Source organism: Myotis nattereri (assembly GCF_964212035.1).
Source record: "Myotis nattereri genome assembly, chromosome: 11".
In the NCBI taxonomy this organism is placed as follows: Eukaryota; Metazoa; Chordata; class Mammalia; order Chiroptera; family Vespertilionidae; genus Myotis; species Myotis nattereri.
Window position 1 is genome coordinate 26,971,479 of NC_138086.1, and position 14,752 is coordinate 26,986,230.

Below are 14,752 nucleotides of genomic sequence, written 5' to 3' on the forward strand. Positions count from 1 at the left end.
ACATGACTTTTGCCCCTTCATTTTCTTATGTTTTGATTTCTTCTCTCATGATTTCAGGAATCACAGTTCCTCTCCACTTTGGTAATGTTTTGTGGACTTAAAAAAACAAATCAAGTTTCTTAGCTAATCATAACTATTTATATATATAGCTGACCCTTGAAAAACACAGGTTTAAACAAAGCAGGTTCACTCTTACACAAATTTTTAAAATAAATGTATAATCAGCCCTCCATCTCCCTGGATTTTGCACCTGCGGATTCCACCAACTGTGGATTGAAAACATTGTTTTTGATCTAAGGTTGGGAATCCACTGATGCAGAGGGCCAACTATATGCACTGTTTTGCGTGATTTTATATAACGCATCTGAAGATTTTGGTATCTGGAACCAATCCCTATAGACCAGGGGTGGGCAAACTTTTTGACTCGAGGGCCACAATGGGTTCTTAAACTGGACCGGAGGGCCGGAACAAAAGCATGGATGGCGTGTTTATGTGAACTAATATAAATTCAAAGTAAACATCATTACATAAAAGGGTACGGTCATTTTTTTTTTTTTAGTTTTATTCATTTCAAACGGGCCGGATCTGGCCCGAGGGCCGTAGTTTGCCCACGGCTGCTATAGACACTGAGAGACAACTATAGTTAAGTTTTAGGAGAATAAAAGGTTATACATGAATTTTCGACTGTGTGGGGGTTGGAGACCCTAAACTTCACGTTGTTAAAGGACCAACTAAAGTAAAGACACAGTTGCAAAAAATTTACTTTTGGCAGTTATTTCTCATTACAAGGAGGCCTTTGACGTAATACCATAAAATAACTTTTAATTATCTAAACATTTTTAAGATCTGACCATTTCTGTTTCAAATATTTTTATGTATATAAAATATTCCCACACTACACCATATCTTCCTATCCTAAGATACTTCATAGAGAATTACAAGCTAACATATTATGTTCTTCAGATCACATGATGCTAACATTCAAGAAAAAAAGTTTTATGCTTATGAAGATATATGAGTTAAATGTGAGGTAGGTCCAAACAATCCTCATACTTTTCCTGAGACAAGAGAAAAAAGGGAAAAAATTTAGAGGACCCACCTGCAAAAATTCTAGAGAGAATATAAAAGAAATAGTGGCTCTATCCCATATTAAAACATATAAAGTTAAAATCATTAAAACAGTTTAATATGGATATAAAACAAGAAATCCAAGCACATAATAGAATTCTATTCATGATAAAGATAACAGTTCAGATTAGCAGAAATCATCTATATATATATATAAAAGCCTAAGCAACCAAACAACTGAACAACCAGCTGCTATGATGTGCACTGACCACCAGGGGGCAGATGCTCAATGCAGGAGCTGCCCCCTGGTGGTCAGTGTGCTCCCATAGCCAACATCCTGTGGCCCCTCCCCCTGGCCAGCTGGCCCAATGGCCCTGATCAGCCCCAATAACCGGCCAGGCAGAGGGACCCCACCCGTGCATGAATTCATGCACTGGGCCTCTAGTATATAATAAAGAGCTAATATGCAAATGGTCATCAAGGCCAGGGCAGGGGACCTGAGGTGGTGCCCCCCCTCCCCCCCGACCCAGCGCCGGAGCCAAGAGACCTGAGGCTGTGCCTCCTGCCCTGGCACCAGGACGTGAGGCTGTGTCCCCTGCCTGGCAGGGCTTGATGGGGGTGGCGCCGGCCGGGTCTTGGTATTGCCCAATGTGGGTGGGACCGGCCAGACACTTCTATGATAGAGAAAGGGCAAATAGCAATATTAAAATATTTACTCTAATTAGTTATCTTTTACTATGCATGAATTTCGTGCACTGGGCCACTAGTTATACAATAAATGGTGTGAAAACTGTTAAAAATACACAAATTATATTACTATTTCATGCCTTACTTAAAAAATAAATAACACAAGTATCAAATGTCTAAAATACAAAAAATGGGGAAAAAACCACCAGAAGTTCTATAAGACCAAATTTTTTTTTTGTAATCTTATAGAGAAAAACAGGTCTATGTAAACAGGACACAAAAATCCAGGTCACAAAAGGGGGAAAACATGATATATTTAACCACATTAAAGGTAAAATCTGTTGTAGAACAACTATGACAAAACAGATGAAGTCAAGACACAAATAGAAAAATATTTGCTAAGTATATGATAAAAAAACGAGTTCCCTTAATTTGTAAATAACCCATACAAATCAATAAAAAGCAACAACCAATTTCCTAGTAGAAAGATAAACAAAATATATAAACAAGAAATTGGGGGAAAGACTACAAATGCTTATGAAGTTTTTAATAAGATATCAATTTCCTTATTAAAGAAATGCAAATTGAAGCAAAACATCATTTTCCACCTATTCAAATGGCAAGAACTAAAGAATGTAATGATGCCTAGTGCTGTCAATGTTTGAGGGAATGCTCAGTCTCATGCACTGCTCATATGTGCCCAACTTGATAAAACTCATCAGGAGGGTAATACAGATAAAGTCTCAAAGTTGTCAAGGAATATATATATATACACAAAGGTAGTAACTATAACACCATTTAATTACAAAAATAAGCTAGAAACGAAATGTTTATCATAGAGCACTAGTTAAATAAATTATCCATAAAATGGAATGCCATGTACCATTAAAAAGGAGGGGGCAGCCTGGCCAGTGTGGCTCAGTGGTTGAGGGTCAACCTATGAACCGGGAGGTCACAGTTCCATTCCTGGTCAGGACACATGCCTGGGTTTCAAGCTCATTCCCCAGTGGGGAGTGAAGGGTAGGGGTGAGTGGGAGGGGAAGTGCAGGAGGCAACCAATCAATGATACTCTTATCATTGACCAGAGGCCTGGTGCACGGATTCGTGCACCGGTGGGGGGTCTCTTGGCCTAGCCTGTGGGGATCAGGCCGAAACCGGCTCTCCAACATCCTCCAAGGGGTCCCAGACTACGAGAGGATGGTTCTTGGGTGACACACCCCAAAATCGGGCTCCCTCCTCTCTGGTTCCAAGTGCGTCACCTGAGAACCGCAGCTTCCAAGTCACCACAGCTCGGCAGCTCCTGAGTGTCTGCCCCCTGGTGGTCAGTGTGGGTCATAGCTACAGGTCGGCCAGTCGCTTAGGATTTTCTATATATCGATGTTTTATATCTCTCTCTTCCTCTCTGAAATCAATAAAAATATATTTTAATAAATAAATAATAGATAGGAGGTGGCAGATAAATAAATTTCAATGTGCAACCTAAGATGTATTATTGAGGCATTTAAAAAAGCAAAGTGCAGAAATATGCACAGAATTTTTTTAAATAGACTAAAGAATAAGTGAATTTTCTATCTCTTCCTGAAATTAGTTTTGTGAACCTGTTAAGAATGGCTCCTTTATTCACAGAGACTGGGCAATAGAATCACAGGTGTTGCATTTTCTAATCTGTATCTAAATTAATTTAATTTCATCCTTTAAAATTACTAGGAATTAACTAAATAGTAGAATCATGGGCCAATTTTTATCTTCTTTTAAGATACCTACAAGTCTTATATTTTATAAATATAAATACCTACAAGTTTTATATTTTAAAGAAAGATACTACCTGGGTAAGGGGAATGGGCAATGGAACACTAGTTTCACTTTATTCAATTTAGCTTTATCTTTTAGGCAATAAGCATATATTATATTTATAATATAAATCAGCTTTATTACACCTCTGTCTGTACTAGTGTAAGGATAATGTTTAAAAATCTCAAAGGAAAATAAAAATCTCAAAGAAAAACACTATAAACAGCCTATGACATCTGAGTGAACATTTGCCTTCCAATATAAAAAAAAAAAAGCCTTTATTTTATATTCAGAGAAAAAAAGAGTAAAAAACTAATAGAAGGAAAGTATCTATATTAACCTTTCTATATCTATTGAGGGCATCTATATCTTATACAAGCTGATATATTTGTTGACTGGGTCACCAGCCCTGCTATAGAAACTGATAATTTTTTTTTAAAAAAAGGAAATTTCATAAAACTAATAATTGCAAATTAGATTGAATCAGGGCCCCTTTTAAATTGCCTATTTTATTACGAAATGAAAAGTGATGCCAGTAAGTCTTGCAATTTCTAAAGATTAGAGTTGACACTTTATTCTGGTTCAAGAGAGCCTACCTTTCACAGAGTGCACCCCTGTTGCTTTTCAAACCTATCGGGGTGTCAAGGGCAGATGTAATTAGAATGGGGGCTGGAGAGGGAAAGGAAACCACAGAGAAAGGGAAGTTAAGAGACCTGATGTATAGTATTTCACAGCAAGTGAAATAGAAGCACATTATAAACAAGAGTACATATATCAGACCTAATGGAGATTATCTGGGATTACTTATCAATACACTCATAAGCACTCACCTATAAGTGAGCTAGAGCCTCAAAATTTTCCACAAAGCTCACCTCTAAGTAGTCTCAATCGATAATTACCATCCTGCATGATTACTTTTTAACACGTACTCACTTATATAGCAATCCCTGAGTTACCTAGCATTATTGAGAAATGAAGACCAGTGGTTTGAAGTGTAATAGCAAGAAGCTTTGAAGTCAGAGAAACTGAGTTAACATCTCTGCTTCACTGCTCAAGAGCTTTATGGCCTCAGGCAAGTTCTTGAATCTTTGTCTTAGTCTCTTCGCCTCTAAAATGGGGCCATGCTTATGGGCGGATGTGATAGATGATATTATACCTGTGCATACTATCACAGGGCTCAAATCAATAACATTTTAAGACGATACTTTTTTCAAAGAGTGCTATTTATTTAATTTAAAGCATTCTGAACAGGTCACAATACTACTGTACTACTTATTTCTTCCTAAGGCAAATAGACACAATTTTGACTTTTTCTGTACTGTATAGAATCACAATTGCAAACTATAACCCAAAATTATGAGTGACTATAAATACAAAAAAGTTCCCATAAGCTATAAAATAATCTCTTTCTAGACACATCTTGAGCAAAGACAGCCTCTGATGAGATTTAAAGTTTACAGAGCTGTTGTCTCTATGCTAATTATTTTCAAATAGTTGCATTAAAAAGTGTTTGATTATGGCCATTTTTCTACTTTTCATTCATAGTCAGAGATAACTTGCCTGCCTCTTGTAAGCTCTTCTCATTTTTTTAATGCTGATTCTAACCTTCCATGAGCTAAGAAACCAGATAACCATTTCAAGGTAGACTGATAATGGTAAAAAATATATGGGCTGTAAATTCAGACTGCTCAGGGTTTAAATCCCTGTTGTGCTCCTTACTTAGTGACCTTGTTAAATTACTTAATTTCTCTAAATTCAATCCTTAAATCTCTTCATCCTTAAAATGGGAATACTATTACCTATATTGAAATGCTGTGGTAACAGGCAAATGAAAACTTAGGTAAAAATCTCGGAGAGCACTTTATAGTACCTGGCACATAAGTCATCCTGTCAATGGTAATTATCATTATATAACTAATGAAGTATGTTGTAACTGTAGCTAAGTGATGAATAAAAAGAATTTATTTGGAACATATGCTTTTAATGTGTGAAATTCCTTGGCACTATACTGGGGATACAGACATGAAAAAGAATGTAACATCTACCCTCCAGAAGCTCGAGCCTAACTGAAAACAGACATGCAAACAAAATCATAGCAATCTGCTAAGTGAAACACTAAAAGAAGTAGCACACCATTAGAAGTCCAAATGTTTTCTGGAAGAGGTGATACTTAAGCTAAGAGGATAAACAGAAGCTCACCAGGTTGGGGGTTATGGACTGAGGTGAGCCAGCTTGGTCAAGGAGGATGACTGCACATATAAAGACATATAAGAAACACCATGGCAGAGTCTGAAGGAGAGTTTACAGAGGCAGGAACAGGCCAGGTTGGAACAGCCAAGTATGCCAAACTAAGGAGGAGTTGACCATTAAAAAAAGGGGGGGGGGGGTTCACAAAATAATTTTAAGGGAGTGAAGGAGATTGGCTGAAAAGATAACATGCCCAGATTTACACTGTAGAGAGATTGTTCCAGCTAAAATGTGCGAATTGACCAGGGAGGGAAAAATTAGTCAAGGAAAATACAGTCCAGGCAGGAAAGAGGCAACAACTAATGTAAAATAGTAGCAATAAGGATGAGGAATAAGGAGTGAATGAGAAAGACTAAGAAGATAGTCTTGATAACACTATCAAAATACCCCCCAATTTCTAGTTTGGGCAAATGGTTGGGTCATGATGGCATTAGTCAAAATGAGCCCACAGAAATAATTTTTGAAAAGAAAATGAACCCTCAATTTGGAATTTATCGAAAAGAACTATCCATTCTGGAGCTCAGGTTAAGAGCTGAATTAATTCCAATGGGAGAAATTAATATAAGGGCAGAAATGGAAGATGAAGGCAAAAATGTCACTCAGAGGAAGCACATAAATTGAAAATAGGGAGGGCTATGAATATCTATTATTGCTGACTTTCACTCCTCTTCCAATTGGATAAACTAAATTTTGTGTTGATGTTATTTATTACTCGCATACTACTTTAAAAGTATGATAGCTTTTCCATATAGTCTGTTGAATAAAGATGCTTAAGTTTGCCAAGCACTGTGTCTAACTTCTTTACCATCCAAGTCCCTGGGACCAATAAGTTAACTAAATATGATCTCTGGGTCAGTCAAAAAGCCAAAATGTTTCAGGTACTGTTTTAATGTTACCGATGAACATTTAATAGGAAGTAATCAACATTTGTCTTTCTATGCTGTTTTCCTTTTTCCATTTAGAACTATACAATTTTCAATGGTTTGGGAATTCTGAACCGATTTATCAGAGTTCAGGAACTCACCCCAAACCAACAACTTATGCCTATCCATACTTTACATTTCTGTATAGAAGTCAGAAGCAGGTAGAAAAATACAATTATTGATTTTTTAAAAGTATTAGTTTTAAAAAGGGGGCCTATTAAAATATTTCACTTAATAATGAGAGAGCTTCACAAGAGAACAGAGGAGAGTATTTTAAAGACGCTTAACCCCTTAGGAGGAAAACTAGACAAGCTCAACTTTTTAAAACAGAATTCCTTTGCATAGAACTCCGATAAATGCACACTACATAAACTCAGAAGACGGTAACAAGTGTTCGTTAATTGGTAGATAAAAAGGGTGAGTCAATGAAAAGCAGGGAAGATGGCTCTGAGCAGAAGAAACCATGTTCGAAGGCAGGGGTGGGGAACGTCCAGCCCCAGGGCTGTATAAGGCCCGGGAAATCATTTGGTCTGGTCCAGCCAAGGCATTATGGTAACGTGAGTTAATGAAATGTTTGACCAAATATAGCAGGCTAATTCTTAGGTTGATAATCTTGTATGGTCCACGAATGATTTTATGAATATCCATATGGACTTTCGAGGAAAAAAGGTTCCCCACGCCTGCTCTAAGGACTTGAGAGTGAATAGGTATGGAAAGGGAGCTCAGTCAGTAAAAACTGAAGAGCTAGGTTTTGGTTGGTTGTTTTTTGTTATGTTTCATTAACAAAGCAAGAAATATTTTAAGAGACTCAAGTTACTCAATAAAAACTAAGAAAGGATGCCTGGCTGGTATGGCTCAGTGGTTGAGCACCAACCATGAACCAGATCAGGAAATCATGGTTGGCTTCAGGTCAAGGCATATGCCTGGGTTATGATGTCAGTCCCCAGTAGGCGGTGTGCAGGAGGCAGCTGATCAATGATTCTCCCTCATCATTGATGTTTCTATCTTTCTCTCCTTCTCTCTGAAATCAATAAAACCATATTGGGAAAAAAACTAAGAAAGGAAAAAACTCAATAATCTGTTTATAGGATTACACTATAGTCCAACCTTTTTGGATAACAAGTTCTTTGGATTAAAAGTAAAACTTCCTTTTACTTTTCTTTGAATGTCTATCCTCCTTTTCATGCAAGTCTTTTTTGTTAACGAAAGTAGGCAGTAAGGTAGCATTAGGAAAAAGCCAAAATCAAACTGAACATAATGACCTCACTTAAAAAACCCTAAATAAATGAATCCCTTGTTATTGGCACACATTTTTGTGTGTGTGTGTGTTTGTGTGATTGACAACTCTATGTACAATTTATCTGCCTGGACATGGGCCTTGGGAATGTCCTTCTAGAAACCTTGGTAACAGAAGCTTTGCAACTACACTTTAGATTGTGAGAGGATGCATGGAGCAGTTAAAGAGGCTACGTTTTGGAGTCCGCAGTTCTTGCTTCATCATTATTTTAATTTCTGTAACTTTGAATTTTTTTTTCTTACGTGCCCTGCATCTCAGGAATCTTATCTGTAAAATGGAACTAATGAAAGGACTTACTTCACAAGGTTGACAAGGACGATAACATAAAACAAAGTGTTAGGAAGACGCTACATAAATTGTGTCATGTTTTGTAACGGTAAGCTCAGTACTTAACCAACTTTTCATATTTCAAGGTTCCACAACAACAACACAAAAACAAAAGCCCACTCACTTCCAGAGGACGGCAGTATCCACCCCTGGAAAGTGCGCCGCAGACGGAGGTGTTCCAAGCAATCTCCCCCCTTTAATTTTACATGGAAACACCCGGTAAGCCTGAGAAGGCGGTGGACAGTGTCCTAAAAACCCACTGCAAACAGCAGCTAAGCTGCGCGCACAAAGGCCAGGTGGAGTGGGGAGGAGGGTAAACACTACCCGTAGTCTACCCTGCGCAATCCTACAAGTTGGAGAGCAAACCCCGCTTCCACCTGCTTGCTTCCGAGCAGGTCTCCGAAGCAGAAGCACAGCAAGCACCACGTGAGTGAGTGAGTGAGTGAGTGAGTGGTCAGACCCTCGGAGGAACTAACATCTGCTCTGGGCTCTCACGCTTCCCGGGGAGCAAGATGCCCCCCGCGGTTTAGGAATAAGATGAGACTTTTCGTTTCGGGAGATGTCTTCTCAAACGACCACCCTATCAGAATCCCATGCGTAAGCTCTCCCATCACTAAAAGGCACACTTTCAGGGTCCCAGGGCAGGCCCGCGTAGCATGTTACCATCCACCACAACGCGGACTCTGTTCTGCGTCTCGAGTTTAGCTTGGGGATTAACGGTCTTCAGCGTGACTTCACCCGCAGCCACACCTGTGATTAAAACTGCATGACTGCTGGTCACACGTGCCAGCATTTCAGCCGGAGCCACGAAGAGGGAACAAAGTTAACGTGCTGGTCTGAGAACTACTCAGGTATCGTAAACACGGCCGGAAGCCTTCCCACTCGAAGCAAATGGGGCATCTGCTGTAGCGGGGGGAGAGGAAAGGCCACGCCCAGAGCTCGGCCTCCATGGCGACGCGACACCAAGTTTCATAAGTTTAACCATTGCTATTTCTGGTACCGTGTGTGCGTGTGTGTGTGTGTGTGGGGGGGGGGGTTCACGGCCACTTAAGACGTTAAATTCATTAACGGCCCACGGTTAAAGAAGGGGGAAAAAAAAGTCCTTCTGATCCAACCGTGGGCAAACTACGGCCCGCGGGCCGCATCCGGCCCGTTTGAAATCAATAAAACTATTGAAAAAAAAAGACCGTACCCTTTTATGTAATGATGTTCACTTTGAATTTATATTCGTTCACACAAACACTCCATCCATGCTTTTGTTCCGGCCCTCCGGTCCAGTTTAAGAACCCACTGTGGACCTCGAGTGAAAAAGTTTGCCCACCCTAATCACTTAGTCACTTCATTCAGCCAAGGGCAGGTTCAAGATGGAGAACTACTTCATTCAAAGAAAGATTTCAGTAACTCCGGCTGGGAGGAGGGCCAGACGCCAACGGTCCGTGCTCGGCAGGGAGGCTGAGCGCCGAGTACCACGCCTGCCCTCCCCCAGGGCCAGGCGAGCCCCGGGCGCCGGCGCGGGCCCCCGCAGCTCCCCGGCCCGGAACGCCCCGGCGATCCCGACCCTCCTTTCAGCCACGACGCTGCCCGCCGGCCTCTCCCCGGCGCCACCTCCATCCCGACCGCCTCTCCCCCCACCTCCCCGCCCCCGCCAGCCCCGCTCCCGGCGGCCTCCTCAGCCTCCGCTCCATCCCACCCCCGCCACCCGGCGCCCGCTCACCTTGGCCACATAGTCCTTCACCTCATCCAGGTCTCCGTTCTTCAGGGCCCACATGAACTCCTTGTCGCACATCACTGCAGCGGGGCGGGCCGCCGGGCCGGGCAGAAGGCGAGGAGGCGGCGGCAGAGCGAGCGGGTAACGGCCGAGCGAGAGGGAGACGGGCCGCGCCGCGCGGAGAGAAGAGCAGGCGGGGGAGGCTGCCGGGCGGGCGAGGCAGTTGGCCCGAGCGACAGTTGGGGCGGGAGAAAGTTCTTTTGCAGCCACAGGGCCCAACAGAGCAGGTTCCGCCTGGCCGAGGAGCAGCCGGGGCGCTTGCACTTCCGGTTCACTCCCAACTAGGGCCCTCCCACAACTTCCTCTTCCTTTTTCCCTCCTAGCGCTTTGGGACCCCGCCCCAGGGCCGCGGCGGAGCCACCTGTGTGCGCAGGCGCGGTGTCTAGGCCCGCAGCCGGGAGCGGGAGGTGGGGGGTGCAGGAGGGGAGGGGAGGCGGGGAGAGGAAGAGAGGGGTGAAGGGAGGCGGGGGCGGGCCAGGAGGCCAGGCATCAGAGGACAGGAATCCAGAGTGAGAGTGAAGGGAGAGTTAAGAGTGTTTCTGATGGGATCAGGACGTTCCTGCACAGCATAAATGAGAAAAAGTAAAACAACAGAAAAACTTGGAAGGCATCTTGCTCACCTGAAAGTCTCCAGTAGAACTGTTTAATTCTCTCTCCTCTTTCTTTTCTTTCTCTCCCTCTCTTCTGGGCTGCCAGCATCTCTTGGGCTCCTAAGACTGCTTGGATATAGTAAAAAAAGAGAGAGAGAGAGAGAGAGAGAGAGAGGAAATAAACTAATTCCTGTGCTCAAGGAACTCTTTAATACTTAACGTGTATTTAGCATGTCAATACTATGTATAATTTCTGTGGAGGGAAAAACTTTAGTGTGTGTTGGGGGAAAACTTTGTTCATCTCCCTGACAGCAGTTATGTCAATGACTAGGACTTCAGTTTGGTGCCATAGGACACAGCAAACCTAACTGTCCTGTACAATTGCATTTTTAATATTTTATGTTCATTTTTTTTTTAAGGATTTGAAGCTCCAAGACTGGTCTAGTGAAGCCAGTCTATTCTTCCTAGAATTTGTCTCTAGTACCTCAAGGCACAGAAACCCGGGGAATTATGCTTCAAACATAATGATCCAGATATACACATATGACCATACAGCAGCGATTCTCAACCTGTGGGTCGCGACCCTTTCACAGAGGTCGCCTAAGACCATCGGAAAACACATATATAATTACATATTGTTTTTGTGATTAATCACTATGCTTTAATTATGTTCAATTTGTAACAATGAAAATACATCCTGCATATCAGATATTTACATGACGATTCATAACAGTAGCAAAATTACAGTTATGAAGTAGCAACGAAAATAATTTTATGGTTGGGGGTCACCACAACATGAGGAACTGTATTAAAGGGTCACAGCATTAGGAAGGTTGAGAACCACTGCCATAGGGAGATCCAATAAAAACTCTTATTGGAATGATTATTCACATATAAAGTCTACTATTTATTAAACCAAACTACGTTACCATGCTTATTGCCATATAGTATAAGGGTTCAGAACAGACTCTGGAACCAGATTGCTTAGTTTTGAATAGAGGACCCAACCCTTACTAATTTTGTGTCACCTTTGGCAAACTGACTTACTTCACAATACTCATAAGGATGTTCAGTTTTCCATATAAAATGAGGGTAACAATAGTGTTCAATAAATGTAATTTTGGGGCTATCATTTAGAAATAGCAAATAGAGGTAGGTTTGAAATCAAAAGAAAAATCTTCAAACATTTAACAGTACCATTGTTATTCTGTTCATTTTACTTTGTGACCTTTAGAAATACAACCTTATACCTAACAATGATGGAAACAAATCTCAAAGAGGAATATGTTAGGCAAATCCCCAAGTCTCCATCTCTTCTCTACCTCCCACTCTGACCTGTGTGATCTTTGAGTTACCGTATTTTTCCATGTATAAGACGCTCTTATTTTTCCCCTAAAATTGTTAGACTAAAAATCAAGGGGCATCTTACACACTGAAGTCAGCCGCGGAGGGAGCCACGAAGGTGCTAGCTGCCCATACCTTGTCAAATAGGCTTCCTCCAAACACGAGCCTTATTGTTATTGACATCAGCTAATGCCATAATTGGAGGTGGAGGTGGAGAGTACGCAGATACAACAGGGACCTGAGCGTTCTGAGCCCATAAAGATGTCAAAAAATAAAAAGATAAATACCAGTAAGCGATTGTCTTACTCTGAAAAATCAAACTGAATGTAATCAGCTATGCAGAAGAGCATGGAAATAGAGCTGCAGAGAGACAATTTGGACCTCCTTCCACAGAGTGTGTCATCAGACAGTGGAGAAAACAGGAAGAACAACTTCTTAAGATGCCAAAAAAAGAAGAAGGCCTTAAGAGGAAAACCAGCAAAATGGGCAAACTTGGTACAGAGGCTGAAGACTTGAATTATGGAGCAGTGCCAGAGTGGCTTATGCGTGTCCACAAAGCTTATTCAATGTCAGGCAAGAATGTTTGCAAGCGAAATGAACATTGTTGATTTTATAGGAAAGGCAAATGGTGCTTCAGTTTCATGAGGAGAGAAGGTTTGGCCATGAGAACACAAATAAAGCTAGCTCAGAAAATGCCACCAGTTTATGATGATGATCTCACATATATAGACAGGGACTCAGAAGACAGCAGTGATACAATAGAAGTTGAAGAAATTGATATACCTGGAACTAATAGTGATGAAGAAGAGAGCAGTGATGCAACAGAGGCTGAATAAAGTGATATGCTGCATAATATCATAGTACTGGTATATAAATATGACCTGTAGTAATTACTAAATAAAGATGTGTTCTGTTTTATGTTTAAAATATTGGTCTGAACAGGGGTCAGACCAATATTGCCTTTAGACCCCCTCTCTATGGGCAGCCCAGCAGCCAGCAGACGGCCAGCCAGCAGGTTCAGAACCAGCTGGTTCCTGGCCTGTGGTGTCCCACATCCCAGGTGGTTCAGGGTTCGGGCTCTGGAGAAGGGCTGCATGCAAATGACAGAGATGAGACAAGAAATAATAATTTGGGAATTGGGGGGCCAGGCGGGAGCCCAATGCAAGAGGAAGGACTCCACTTGTGCTCAGGCCTTGCATCCTTTTATTCAGTTTGGGATACACCTATAGCCCTTAGGCAGGCAATTCCAGTAACAGACAGACTATCTTATCAGTAAGGATTTACATAGTCATCTGGTTGGGAAATTGCTTCAGCTACCGTTGTCTCAACTAAACAGTTGGTGCATAGCTCTGACCTTTGCCAGGGCTCAAGGTTCACCAGCATTCTGGGCTCCTTGTCCACACCGCCCTGCTAGTGAAGACAATGGGCAGGCTTCCAACACTGTCCCAAACTCAGAGGAAAACAACATGACCTCAGTGTGACCTTAATAGGGTCCTGGACTAACTATAATAAAATTTGCATTGTGGTTTGGACCCCCCCTGTTGGTTTCTCTGTATGCATTATGGGTAAGGGCATGTGCAGAAGAAATATAGTTATATAACCCTCTTCTGTCAATCATCCCTGAGTGCAAATGAAAATCTCCACCAGAAAAATTCCTCGTTTAAACCACATAAACCAGGAGTTTGGGGCCATTGTCTCTTTTAACTGGCCTACTCCTTGCTTGGATAAATAAATAAATCTTCAACAAATCCCACTTTGCCTTACTTTCATTTTCGTTGACCTTAAAATCTTTTCTGCGTCGACAAGAAGAACTGAAGTCCCAGCTGGTAATCCCAATGGGTAACACTTTTTTTGGTGCTGTGACTGGGATTGCACAAACAGAAGTCCAGGGGAAGGGAAAGACATGCCTCAGGGGAAGGCACTCTCACACAACTAACTGATATCCAATTAACTGAAGAACTTTCTCCATCCAAGGGAATTTAATGGATCTGTGGATCCCATGTCTACCTAGCTTTGCCCCATGGATGGAGGTATTTGCTCTCTGGGCTATGTCATCCCTGACATCTCCATAGCCTTGGATAACAGTACTCTCCCTTTCCCTCTCCATTCCAGAGGACACTTAAACAGATGAACAGGACCTCTCATTCCCCTGAAGGAACCTCACTGGAGCTCCAGTAGTGCTTATCCCAAGAGATAGTAGTCGCTCTAAGACAGGAGAAACCTTAAAAATGTTACAAGAGCAACTTGATTCAATAGCTGGTGGTGCCCTTCAGAGCAGAACGGCTCTTGACCTCCTTACAGTGGCAGAGAATGGTACCTGTTTATACCTGAAGGAAGAATGTTGCCTTTATATTAATAAATCTGGAAAGATACAACAAAACATACAAGATATCCTTGAAAGGGCAAGCAACATACAGACTACTAGGGATTCCTTCTGGAATACCAAATCTTGGTTTCTCTTCTTCCTGCTTCCCTTTGCTATGCCCATAATTATCTTCATACTCCTACTAATATGTGAACCCATGTTACTCATTTTATTAAAACAATTCATTTCTTCTCATATAGCAGCCATACAGTTCCAAAGGGTACTGTCTGAAGGATACCAAGCCCTCCCACAGAACAGACTTCTTATTTTGGGCCCCTGGATGGACATCGGCAGCCACCTCCCTCAGCAGACAGCTAGCAAGTATGGTAACCCAAAGTCCCACAT

General features: G+C 41.8%; 1 protein-coding gene across 1 annotated transcript in view; it reads right to left on the reverse strand.

Moving 5' to 3' along the window:
- Window positions 1-10,391, reverse strand: part of MTPN (myotrophin) — a 52,701-nt gene extending 42,310 nt beyond the window's left edge. Inside the window, exon 1 of the mRNA XM_081101910.1 lies at window positions 10,055-10,391. Coding sequence (XP_080958036.1) covers window positions 10,055-10,126 — 72 coding nt within the window. The 5' untranslated portion in view covers window positions 10,127-10,391. The remainder of the gene's footprint in view (window positions 1-10,054) is intronic.
- Window positions 10,392-14,752: the final 4,361 nt, after the last annotated feature.